Genomic DNA, 13,023 nt, shown 5'->3' with positions numbered 1-13,023 from the left:
CCCCGGCTCTTACCGTGCTGGCGGAGCGGCGGCGCGGCCCGGCCGGGGCCGGCTGTGGGCACCGCTCCGAGCCGCGCTCCCTCCCTCCTGCCGCCGCCGCCGTGCTGCGGGCGGGGAGGGCGGAGGAGGAGGAGGAGGAGGAGGAGGAGGAGGAGGGAGGAAATGCGCTTGTCACTTCCTGAGCGGGGCCGGCGCGGAGGCAGGGCCCGGCCCGCACCTGCGGAGCTCCGCGCCCGCCGCTGCCCCGCAGCCGCCCCCGGGACGGCCCCGCCGCGCCCCGCACCCGGGCTCCGCTTCCCCGCCGCCGCCCGCGGAGCGCTCGGGGAGGAGCACGGCAGGGGCGCGCCGCCACCCCGCTCCCCGCGGGCACGGGCACCGCGCGGGGCGCTCGGGACGCGTGCTCGGGGCCGGCGGCTCCATCGGGCGGCCGAGAGTGCCTCCTGCCGGCACCCGGGGGAAGAGGCCGGCCCCAGCCGCGCTGCTGCTCCCTTGCCGGCTGCCCAAGGAGCTGCGGGCGCCCCCGTCCCTTGAGGTGCCCCGGGCAGCCCGATCCGGTGGCCGGCAACCTTGCCCGGGTTCAGACTGGATGATCTTTGAGGTGCCTTCCAATCCAAGCCATTCTCCGATAAGCTCCTCCATCCCACTCAAACGATGCGCTTTAACCATCATTTATCCAGACTGCTAACAATGAAAATACGACGCTTGCGAGCTCCTTTTGCAGAACTTGGGGAATCAAGTCTGAAAACAGTTTGTGCGGCTTCCCAGCCGAACATTCAGTAATCAAGCTCGCAGTATAATTGAATCCATCCCCGTGGCAGCCCTTGCAGCACCATCCTCAATGTGTGAATCTATTTTCCATGTCTCTGTAACGCAATCAACGTATCCTAGCTCGGCGTACCTGGACAAGGGGAGCTGGTACCCTACATAGGCTACAAAAAGCAAGTGTAGATTCTTGCCATCTCTGCTCGGCCTGTGACACCGTCCACGAGCACTTGGCTGTTCAAGTGGCTGCGCTGAGGCTTGTTTCTGTTCTCCCATCGTGTTTGTTAGCCCTGGCTTTCCAGCACAAGTGTATGCTCTTGCCATGATCCACAATTTACATGGCTACATCATGTGTTTGCCCGACAGCACTCTGCTGAATTTCCAGTAACCTAGAAATCTGCTCATTTCAGGCTATCCTGTTACCTAACAAATGGAAATCAAGCCGCGGGTTGGCTTTCCCCCGTATCAAATAAAACACACCAGTGTTCCTTCCCCTCCCCTGCCCCAAGGCGGTCGCGGTTCATCCCTTTTCCACTGACTGCTGCCCAGCAGGGTTGGGTTGGGCTCAAGGACCTTCCAGTCAAGGGGCAGAGCAGAGCCAGCCCCTCTGAAAGAAGGGAAACGCTGCAAAGTCCAGGCAAAGGGAACACACCACGGGAGCGCAAAGGCAGGTGGGTCTCCCCGGGGCGACGCAAAGCTCTGGCCTGTTTATTTTGTACGCGTTCCTCGTGTGTTTCACAGACGATCTGATACGTTAAAATGGGTCCATGAAATAAAGCAGGCACTGTTGTAGCGAGGCACGCTCTTCACCTTTCGGCGTGCCAAGATTCAGAAAGCCATCCGAGTGCCAAAGCCCCGCGAATTTTGCTGTGTGTGGCTGAACACCATACCCGCAGGTTTTCTCTGCTATGAAATAACATAAACGTTGGCAGCTTTTACTAGGCACCCTGGAAGCCAGCAGAACGGACAGAGCAGAGCACACGTCCGTGGATTTTCCTTACAATGGCTACAACGCTGCCAGAGCATTCCTGGAACACGGGAATACATAGCAGCCAGTGTCAGCACCGAAGAAAAGCACGCTGTGCCTAATGCAGCAGAAAAGCTGGTCAAGAACTCATCCTTATGTAAAACTAACTCTGGAGGTGCTGCCAGGATGAGCGTCAGCCCCACTTCTCAGCCTCACCCCGTGCACCTGGACACCGAGCCCCGTTGCTGCAAGTGAGCGGAGTCATCGCCTCCTTTCTCCATTCGGGCCTTTGACCCCACACAGGTGTCCTAAGGTCAACCTGTGAAACACGGCACTGTCTGCACGCTGTGTTTGCTCCCCTCAGACCCACAGCCTAGATCCGTGCAGTGGGACACGTGCCGGGAAGAGCAAGGAGGTGTCACACCGGCAGGACTGAAATCCCAAACATCTGAAAGCTCCGTTACGAAACTGAAAGACAATCCTAAAAGTGACTTCTGTAGATCCCGAAGTGAAAGCTGGGATTCTCCGGTCACTGTCGGGGTCCAATACCCCAAATCCCACAGTACAACTGGGTCAGCAGGCCATTCTTCGTGGACAGAAATCAGGCTACAACACTGAGTTTCATATGGGGGGAGGGGGGGGTGAGTCCACATCTGTATGGAGATATGACCCCAGTATACTGCAGTTATTTCAATGCTCTCTATAAAGATTTGAATAGTCTCCAGATAGAACAGACAGACTGTAACTTCATCATGGCCGGCCCTCTCTGGTGCAGCAGCTGCCACGATTCTCTCAGTGTTCCAGATGTAACCCAGCATGCCTTCAAAAAAAACTGTAGCTCCCATAAATTCTTCCTTTTAGGCCACAAGATTATATTTAAATTTAATAAGAGAATATTAATTCCATATCTTTATAGCCTTCCAAAAAAATAACTTTAAAAAACACCCTCCAGACTGCACTGCCATTGACTCTTTGCTCCTTAGGGAGCAATGACCATGAAACGAAAATACTTTCACATAAATAACAGCTTGGTCACCAAGAGGGAAGTCAAGGAGCAAGGCAACGTTATTCTTTCTTCTGAATTTTCTGTGTTCATTCATTTGTGTCACAGTTTTCACGTCTGGTATTTCCCACCTTTTAATTTATAGCAACATGATTACAGGAGTAGCTTTTGCTTCAAGGAAGCGCTGTGATGCTGAAAATGCAAAGGCTTTTTGTCTTGAGAACCTATTTACCCTCTGCTTTAACCGAATCCCACGTGTAAAGATAGGCCTTCTCGAATCAATACTTATTTCATTAATTTCACTTGGTCTCCTCTTTCAGATATTTCATCCTGACAGTTCACTTCCCCAATACAACCCATACAAATCCAGTGGTCTGCTCTCCCCCAGGTAAAATGCTCCCAGCCCACTCAGCAGCACGAGAGCCACAACAAACACGATGGATTTCCCAGTAAATACCTCAAAAACGAACCACAAAAGGCCATTTGCTTGGCAATGGCAGATATAAGGAGCCAGGTACTGGGGGTCAGAGATGTACCAAAAGCAGCTGGTTGTGGAGGTGCTGCTTGTTAGGGCTTATGTCCTAAAAGCCATCATCCTGGAAGAAAAGGTCAGCAGTGGCTAGCAGGACCTGCACAGCCCAGCCACAACCACCAGCTCCAAGCAGCTCTTGCATCACTAGAGCTGCACACACTGAAAACACCTGGCTTAGAAAGACGAGATCTAATTTCTGTCCTAGTTTTGAGGCTTAATTGGTCAAGGAGAATGGGAGAGACTTCATTTCAAAGCAGTGTCCACCGGAGGACAGTGGTTGACGCCGCCCTTTCCTTTCCAGTCTTTGCAAGCATCTCATTGAGCTTGGCATCTGGCTCATGAAGCCAGGTGCAAAGCCCACTGGCACTCAGGGAATTTCAGCCTCTGGCACGTTGTAGATCAACAAAGGAACATAATCCCTCTCTGTCCTGCCTCCCTTTTACACAAAGCTATTCACAGCTCCACAAAGGTATGCTGGTCCTGCAGCATCATCCAACCTAAACTTGGGACTGCAGAAAAAGCTTGCTGAGATCCAGGGACGGTATTAGTTTTACTACCCACAAATCTCACCTTTGACAGAAATCACAAGCAAAATCTCCAGAGAGAAACACAATACGAGCAGGACGCATTTCAAATGCTGTATTTACTCTCCTGTAGTCTGGCTTTGCAGCTGAGACCAAAAGTCACACAACTGCATATTCATGCAGATATCCACCTTTATGGACTACCATAAAGCTCTCCAAACCGCAAGCAAAGCCTCGCTGCTCCTAACTCACTGCTTATTTCTCTGCCTCTTTTAAGAGGTTTCTCACTGAGAAGCATAGACATTCTGAGATTATACCTTCATGAAAAATCGTCCAGCAAGATGAACTGCTCAAAATCAAGGCCATTCTTTGACATGTCTTTTCCAAATCTTACTAGTCAGTAAAAAGCCATTATTCAAGTCACTATTACAGCTGCTGCCTAGACTCCATTATTCGTAAGGGTCAGGTTTCTAACAGCAGATTTCAAACAGCAGGCCTTTGATTATTACTGCCTTAAAAAAGCCCTCCTCAACATGTTTTACAAGCATTCTTCTACTCTCCAGTGATAGTTCAAAGGGCACAGGCCTAAGAATATTGCCAGCTACAGATCAGATGCAGAAATCATTAGACCCAAGTGTTTGCGCTTGCTTGAGACTGAAGAGAGGCCACTACCAGGAATCAAAACTATTTCACTTGTGGGTGCCATTCTGTTTTTTCTGTTCCCCATCCTTCCTCCCCATAGAAGCACCCATCTGCAGGCTTGCTCTTTTCATTTCTTGAGCATTTCACTAGAAAACTTTAATGTAGTCCTGAGAATCATAGAATCAGAGAATATCCTGAGTTGGAAGTGACCCATAAGGATCATTGAGTCCAACTCCTGATCATAACCATAGAATCACAGAATGGCTTGGGTTGGAGGGAACCTTAAAGATCACTGTGCTTTGATCTCTCTGCCATGGGCAGGGCTACCAACCACCAGCTCAGCTGCCCAGGGCCCCATCCATCTGGCCTTGACCACTTCCAGGGATGGGGCACCCACAGCTTCCCTGGGCAGCCTGTGCTAGGACCTCACTGCCCTCTGAGTAAAGGATTTCTTCCTAACATCTAGCCTAAATCTCCTCTCTTTTAGTTTAAAGCCATTTCCCTTAATCCTATCATTATCAAGCCATGTAAAAAGTGAGTCCCTCTCCTGCTTGTAAGAGAAGCTGACAGGCTCATGAACTCTGCCTCAAACTTGCCCTAAATCCTACATATCTCACAGAGTGTGAATTTATAGGTAAAGTCCTCTTGATTATGCAACAAAAATTTATTCTGAGAAATTCACTGGAAAACATATGGTCACTGCTGGCTCTTAAGACATCACTATATAGCAGCTTAATAATGGAAGAGACAGGTGTCACATGCTAGTGAGATTATCATGTCACACCTTTATATAATTATGGGATCAGTGGAAGTAAGTTATGAAGCAAGGCTACACTCCCACAGGTGAGGTTCTTAAAAGCACTCAGTAGTTGGCCTCTGTGGGGAAGGAGTCAAGCTATTTCAGTGGAGGCAGAACTATGCTTAGCCCCAGATCTTCTGAACTTAAAGCACTGACTGGTCCTTTTTTTTTTTTTTTGGCAAGACTGTCAGCTTTTATTCATTTCCCTCTTTAACAGTTACATTCATGTTTACCTATGGCAAAACTAAAAGGTCCAACAACTACATCTCAAAAGCTTGTTTCCAATTATACCACAACAGAGAAATGAGACTTACTTGGTAGAATACCTTTGCTTCTATTGGTCACTGATTACCAAAACAGAAATTAAACACCTGCTAATCTTTATATTCCAAATGCAAGCATCATTTGGCTATCTTAGTCAATATTTAGAATGACTTATTTGTCTCTCTCAAAGTTGCAGCTTCCCTGAAACAAGTGAGGTTGTAGCAAGGACAAAATTTACAGGCAAGTTATGCAAAGCTGTTATGTTTCTAGGGCAGAGTTTTATAGTCCCTTGGAGTTCCATACATAGCATTTAACTGTGTACTCAAATAACATTTATTTACACACGTGTCTGAGGTTTGCTGTCAGGCTTACTTTAAAGTTCAGACTTTTCTCAGCTAATCTAATTTGTCCAAGATGGATGGTCTCACTTTTTTCTTTGGAAAACCAATGCTGTTACGCTGTTTCCAATTCTTCCTCCAAAGCAAAACTTGGGTGTTGGCAGCTCCTCCAGAATTTCAAATCCTGCCAGACAGAAATTAAAATGCTTTTATTAGAAGGAAGTCATTTTATTCTCCTCTTGATAACCCTTTGCAAACCATTCTTCGTTTGTCTGGAAAACTTGCAAGCCAGTTACTTTGTAATTTCACAGGGCTGTATTGTTACACTGCACTGCTTCTTTATACAGCTGAAACCCTTCCATGGGTAATAAAAATCTTAGCTGGCTGAATCACACAAATTAATGGCAGAAAAGATGATTACTTGCCAGTGATTTTAGTTCCCCAGAAGGGATGGCTGTTTTAGATCCACACTCTTGGAGTTTCAAGCTTCAGGCATGAGATTCAGAAGCTAACCATCATGTTAAAAAAAAAAGCAAGACAAAAACACCTTCAGAGAGGGTCAGAAAGGTCACTGAGGAGGGCACAAAAAAGGTCAGTCAGACTTGCCAGCTCCCCTAAACACAGGCAATTTTATAGCAGTTGTATGGGTGAACTGGATCTGCTAATAAAAGGCCAAAGAGAAAAAAAAATCACATGGGTACAGAATTCCCTCCCTTCCCAGTGTAGCTAGACTGAGATCCTTGCTCTCTAAAGTATAACAAAACCTGTGCCCCTTGGCACATCGGTGCTGGCAAATGTAGAAGCAGTAATTCTTGAGGAAAACAGTGAGAATAAGCCGAGGAGTTTATTAATCTTTTTCCTACCTTGTCTTATCCTGATCTGAGAAAATACGTTAACCCAGACACTGCACCCTTGATCAACCACAAGTTGGCAAATGGTTCTGTTCAACTGCTCACCTTCTCTGAACTCATTCAGCAGCTCCTCCTTGGTCCAGTTGCAAGATGTTATGAGGAAAAAGCCCTCTGGTTTCAATACACTGCAGAGAGACCTCACGTACTGCTTCCTTTTTCCAACTGCATCCTCAGGATTAAGGCTCACGGCATCGAAAGTCCCCTTGTCAATACAGACCTGAAATCCCGACAACTCCGCTGATGGAGTCAGGAAGTCTTCTACCTAAACCAGAAGTCTACAACTGTGAAAACAATCTTCTGCTCAGGAGCTCCTGAAACTTTAATGAAAATCAATGCTTTAGCATCAAAAGTCTCAAACTTGGCAATAGGAAAGGGCATCCTCAGGAAAAGCTAAGCCAAAGGCTTTTCACAGTTACAATGCCACATCAGCTTCCTGTTCTCTACATATGACATAATAATCTATTTGCTATAAAGCCCACGTATATACCTACTCATCTAAAGCACAAGCTAACACATTTGAGAGTTCATTCTTTAAATCATTATGTGTACTTTGATCCCTGGTTTCCTAGGCGCTGGGTGCTAGGCCCTGTACAAATACAGAAGACAAGATGGTGCCTGTTACAAAGAGATCACAACTGAGGTACAAGAACAGAGACATCAGAGGGATACAGAGCTGGCAGGGAAAAGCAGAGCAGAGAAACAGCGGTGACAGAATGGCTGTGGCTGGAACGGACCTCTGGAGGTCAACCGGTCCCCCTCTGCCCAAGCAGGGCCTCCCAAACTCCCTGCTGCAGGGCTCCTCTCCCATAAGGATATAGTCTTCTGTCTTAAATCTAAAATTCAGAGTAAATCAGCTTAAATATAGGGCTTGTGAAATGGCTACGCGCTCTTCTGTTCCCTGCGAGAAGCACAGACAGCTTGTGACTGCTACAAACAACAAGATAAACCACAGATCTTCCTGTGAACACAGATTTATTTGGTTAGAATTCTCTTGCGAGGTATAAAATACAAATGAATTTCAAAATACATCATTAATATATTACGCTGAGTGCATCCGAATATCAAGTAGGTCATTTAACCCCGGGGCCAAGTTGCTCTCAATTTCCTTAATGAAGATTCACTCAGCACTTACCAGTAATTTAATGTTAGACATCCCTTCTTTCTCCTTTACTTTTTCTGAAAGTTGTATTGCAGAAGGTGAGTAATCAATCCCAGTGAGGTTAGTGAAGCCATTTTTTGCCTAGTCAGAAGCAGAGAATCTTAATCAGCGTGCTAGCAAGTTTTTTGCTCACCAGGTCTATTCCTATACTCTATAATTCATCCTCCTCCCTCTTAATGAGGGAAAAAAAAAAAAAAAAACAATCCAAAACCTTTATTTCTATTCCTCATTTTTATTTCTGTTATCACCACCAGAGTTTAGCAGCCAAGTGAATGGACTGCAGTAACCCCATCTGCCTGCTACCTCATCAGAAGAACTGCTGACTGAAAGCTGGCTGATGTCAACAAGTGGGAAACTGAGCAGAACTGTCAAAAACTCTGGAGGGGAATAAGCTCTTATCTGTACCAAAAGTAACCTAGAAACCAGGAATTTTCCGTGATGAGAACATGTGCCAATGCCAGATACTTCAAAATAAGAAAACCTCTTTAACACATGTGAGACTGAGCAATTTTTTGGCTTACAACCTAAATTGTAAGAGGCAATATACGTTATACACTTTATTAATACAGAAAACCATTGTAAAACTTCTACTTTTCTGATTTTTCATCTTAATGTCTATCTCAATGCAATTATTTGCATGCAGGGGGGCCTTTGTATCAGTGATTTTCAGGCAGGTTACGAACCACATAAAAGAGCACACAGAGACTTTCTGCTGACTTTGAACTAGATAATGATAACCCAGCTCATCCAGCTCAGGCAACGAGAGCCTAGCAACCCTTTTGCAAAGCAGATGGGCTCACATGCCTCACATCAGCTGGAGCTGGGTACCTGGGAGCAGTGTGGTAACACATTTGCACTCGCAGGTAGGAGCAGCTGAAGAGAGGAGATCTGGCAGCACGTGGGTCAGCGGATCTGTCCGGATCCAAACCCTGCAGGAAGAGCTATGACTTTGTGACCAGCTGCAGGCAGGAATGGCGGGGAGGAGGGGTGCATTTTTTTGTTGTTTTTTGAATACCAAGGACCCCAACTAGCATTAAGCAATCTGCTGCCTGTCTACTTCTTCCATAGGCCAATACCCCAACAAGGAAAACTATATTTTTTTTAAAAGTCCTTCCTCCTTCTAGCAGCCCCTCTGTCCGTGTGAGCGCAGTGCTAGCCAGCTGTTCTTAATTGAGGACTAATTTCAGCTTAACACAAAGACTGCGTTGTTTGTGTTTGATGAAGAACAGCATATTGCTTAGGCTTCTGCCCACGTTCCTCCCCAGAGCTCCAAGAGCAAACCAAGCTTCCTGAGATGCCTGTGCTGAAGGCCTGGGGGTGGAAGCGTAGTTTCCACAACAGCTCCTCTGTTTGGAAACGAAGAGCTTGAGTCACTTCAGGGAGTTTCCATTCACTCCTATAGTCTCTGGGGCAGAGAAGGAAAGTTTAAGGATAAACAACATTAAACGCTGCTAAACCTGTATGGCTTGACTCCATATGGAGAGGAAGGGTTCATTCATTCAAGCGCCAAACATGACCACAACGTGTCCTGAAGGTGGTACTCACAAACAGCCTCTGCTGCTCCTTGACAGAGCTGGTTCAATTAGCAGCGTGCAGTGCTATCAGTGCAGCACTGCTTGGGTTTCTGCACTGCAGGGCAGACACCCTCACTTGGGTGGTGAATACCCTTCACCTGCTCTTGCAGCAGTTTAATAGTTTTGAAAAGCTATCATGCTGTTGCTTGCTTTTTACAGAATGAAAATCGATCTCAGATTTCTAAGTGGTGTCAGTATAAAACGCCTTACAAATCAAAAGAATTTTCTACTGGATGATTCAAAAGTGAAAGAGCTAGCATTGCACTTAGAACTCATCATTAGTAGGCTTCAACATTTATTTCTCTTAATGAGATGAACAATTTCTGCTTTTGATTCCATGATTTCTCCTGTGCTGCAGTGTGGCAGTCAGTCCCCACAAAGGCTTTAAGTTCTTCTAAAATCAAAGTCCATGTTTTTTAAAACAACGATGTGTTATAAACCCGACTTTGACTTCCATTCAATTTCTGTTGGAACCAGTGGAGAATGTTGGAAATAGGAACTACAACAGCAACAAAGCTTCCTTCTTTACCAATTCTGCAGTAATATTATAGCAAAGGATTTAATCAGAACCATAAAAGAATTACTGTGGCTCCACATCATCTTCCATCACTCTATAACATTATAATACTTCAGAACCTTTCTGGTAAGGGGTTTCCACCCTGGCAAAAAGGGATGCTTCTTGAAGCACTGCCAACTTATCAAAGCATTTATATGAACTACGTGGTTTTGGCCATCTTTTACATCAAAAATAAGTATTATTGTCAGAACTGAGGATGGACAAGGAGTCTGGTTTCGCAGTTGAGTACTTGGCACATTAATCAGCTTCATCTCCTTAACTGTGAGTGTTTAACACAACAGTGGGAAGAAAAGCATTTTTAAATGTAGGAAAACAGGAAAGTAAACTTAAAATAAGGGATATTCAGGCCAATTGATTTAAAGAAACGTTGCAAAATTTGAAATCCGAAGTGACGATCCAGGCGGTATCAAGAAACTTCAAGTTTGAGCATACGCAGAAAAATAATAAAAATAAAAACACATCGGTACTTCCATTACATAGAGCAACACATATGTTCTGTCACATAGGTCTGCATTTTTGAAACCCTTAATGGCACAGCTGCTTCACTGAGTTACCTATCTGAGCCCCACAGGCTGTCTGCCTTGTGCAATTCTGTCTTTGTTACAGAATGTTTTTTAAGGCCTGTCAACAACACTGAAGTAATTTCACTTGTACTCTTAAACCAAAGGAAAACCTAAGACCTCATGCACAGTAACCACTGTTCTGCTGGTGGAAAAAAAAGTAGAAGTTCCAATTTACACATTGTCTAGAAAGCTACCATCAGTTTTCACAAAAGCACAGAATATCTGACCTGGAAGGGCTTGTTTTTGTCTTTCCTGTAGCTCATAACTCGCTGTGATTACTATCCCTTGTGAGAACTGAGTTCTGAGCACCGATTCTGTTACAAAAGCAGAAACTTTGCAATGTACTAACCAATTCAATCAGTAAAACACCATTCCCGGTTCCAATGTCAAGCACTGAGCTGTCAAGGGGCACCTGCTGTTTTTCCAACCATCTGATTATGCGAACCATGCTTTCTTCTCCAAACCTATTAGGAACAAGGGCTCAGGTAATCAAGCTAGCAAAGACACACAATCAGCACAGCAAATGTATTTAATTGCTCCCCAGCTTCTGCAGAGCCCTTCTTACTGAAGCACTTGGCTAGCACCTGACATAGCTCACACTCCATGTCTGCTTTAAATTTAAATGAATCAAACCGCAGAAATGCTTGGGTTGGAAGGGACCTTAAAGGTCACCTAGTTGCAATTCCCTGCCATGGGCTGGTCGTCTCCCCCAGCTCAGGCTGCCCAGGGCCCATCCATGGATGTGAGCACCTCCAGAGATGGGGCACCACAGCTCAGGGAGCGGTGCCAGGGCCTCACTGCCCTCTGAGCGAAGGATTTCTTCCCAACTTCTGACCTAAATCTCCCCTCTTTCAGTTCCTAGCCATTCCCCCTTGTCCTATCAGATTGTGTAAATAAAGTCAGTCCTCCTCCTGCTTACAAGGTCCCTCCAAGTACTGTAATACCACCTTTGGAAGGCAAAGCCCTCTGTATGTTGTATGAGAAGACAGCACTGGCAACTTGCCTACTTGCATGTGAGCTCAGTGATAAAACGACCACTTGTGAGCACAACAGACCATAGCTACCAGCTTGCTTTCTGCACTAGGACAGTTGTGTAAGCACAGCTTACACTGCAAAGCTGGTCAGGAGAGGAATGGGTGGTTCCAAAACTGACACCCCCCCTCCCCCTGCCAACACCCAGAGCTATTCACTGACCCACGGGCTGCATGTTTGCAGCATCCCCTTTGGAAACAAAGAGCAGGCACGTTCCGGCAGAGTTGGTTTAATTACCAAATTTCCCCAGCGTCTCCCGTCTCCTGAAAAGCTTGCAGCTCTCTCTCATACGCTGCATCCCAGCTACAGCGGGGGGGGGGGGGGGGAGTGAAAGAAGAAGATATCGCAATTAGCACTGAGAACGACTTCAAAGAGTGGAAAAAGGAGGAGAGCGAGCCCGCATCTAGGTCACGGGACCACCTGGAGCCCGCTTCACAACCGAAACCAAGCGGCAGGGAGCGTTTCGCAGCAGCCCCCCGAGAAGGCGAGGCACTCCCGCAGGCTGGGGGCTGCTCCCGGTGCCGGCCCTGCCCACAGCCCCCCACTCACTGTGGCCTAGTGCCCAGCGCCGAGGGCGCGAAGGGCTCCTCCCCGGCGCCCGCCATGCCCGCCCGGAAGCGCGGCGACACCACAGAGCGTGACTGGCGCGGGGGGAGAGGGCGCCGCCCTTGCGGTGCGGAGGACCGGCGCTCCGTGCCGCCGGGCTCCTCCCGTAAGCTGGCCCCGGGCTTTGCCTTGGGGCGAAAGCGCTTTCTTCCTAGCGCTGGGATTCAGTGGTTTACAGCAGGGTGTTGCTCAGTTCGGCGCTACCGCTGTGTCCTTTGCCCAAGCACTTCCGAAGCCAACATTTCGTTCTTCTGCTGGCTCATTATTTATCACCGTCCCAAAGTGTTTCACTGAAACCGATGGATAGTTTGGTTCTAAGGAACAGCACAGCTCCAAGGGGATATATCCTCATCATTTTCATTCATAAGGACTGCCTAAAGTCCAGGCCATCTTTACAAAAAAAGGATTTGTGCTATTTCTTTTTGCGCCACTTGCATAGAGAGTCTGACTTATACACAACTGTAAGCAACACTGGGTGTCCTAGATGGGAAAAGAGAATCCATTTCATCTGTGACCACAGCACATTACTTATAAATCCATAATTGCGCTTCTTTTATCTTAACCCAGGTGATGCTCAGACCTCGGGAAGAATTCCTCACGGCAGGGGCGGCCAGCCAGCGGGAGATGGTGGAGTCACCATCCTTGTAGGTGTGGGTGCGGTGCTCAGAGGCACGGTTTGGCGCCGGTGCGGTTGGACTGAACGATCTCGAAGGATGCTAGGATTGCCCGGCCAGCCGGCGCGGGGACGGACTCCATCTCCCAGCAGTCCC

At 47.2% G+C, this 13,023-nt stretch overlaps 2 protein-coding genes across 8 annotated transcripts in view; both read right to left on the bottom strand.

Annotated features, from left to right (window-relative positions):
• The window catches only part of FAM53B (family with sequence similarity 53 member B), a 39,565-nt gene extending 39,423 nt beyond the window's left edge, over positions 1-142 (bottom strand). The window contains exon 1 of one of the 5 annotated variants that reach the window (XM_021399501.1): positions 14-142. The gene's annotated coding sequence lies outside the window, so the exon portion shown is untranslated. The remainder of the gene's footprint in view (positions 1-13) is intronic. The other 4 variants (XM_021399504.1, XM_021399505.1, XM_021399506.1 and 1 more) reach the window with 4 other exon arrangements.
• Positions 5,752-12,995, bottom strand: EEF1AKMT2 (EEF1A lysine methyltransferase 2). 3 transcript variants are annotated; one of them, XR_002439440.1, is made up of 7 exons: positions 12,197-12,995; positions 11,885-11,950; positions 10,965-11,079; positions 7,875-7,982; positions 6,788-7,004; positions 6,257-6,339; positions 5,752-6,015 (listed from the first exon to the last, which is right to left on the bottom strand). XR_002439440.1 is itself a non-coding variant. In XM_021399231.1 (6 exons), exons 1-6 carry the CDS (start codon positions 12,250-12,252, stop codon positions 5,918-5,920), a joined length of 660 nt encoding a protein of 219 aa, XP_021254906.1. In that variant the 5' UTR covers positions 12,253-12,303; the 3' UTR covers positions 5,752-5,917. The 3 variants fall into 3 exon arrangements, 2 of the variants coding, with proteins under 2 accessions (XP_021254906.1, XP_021254907.1); XM_021399231.1 differs by lacking the exon at positions 6,257-6,339 and having other exon boundaries at positions 12,197-12,303; XM_021399232.1 differs by lacking the exons at positions 6,257-6,339; positions 11,885-11,950 and having other exon boundaries at positions 12,197-12,293.

This window comes from Numida meleagris, chromosome 5, assembly GCF_002078875.1.
Source record: "Numida meleagris isolate 19003 breed g44 Domestic line chromosome 5, NumMel1.0, whole genome shotgun sequence".
In the NCBI taxonomy this organism is placed as follows: domain Eukaryota; kingdom Metazoa; phylum Chordata; class Aves; order Galliformes; family Numididae; genus Numida; species Numida meleagris.
Note: the sequence above shows the minus strand (reverse complement) of the source record. Positions and strands in the feature narration are given on the sequence as shown.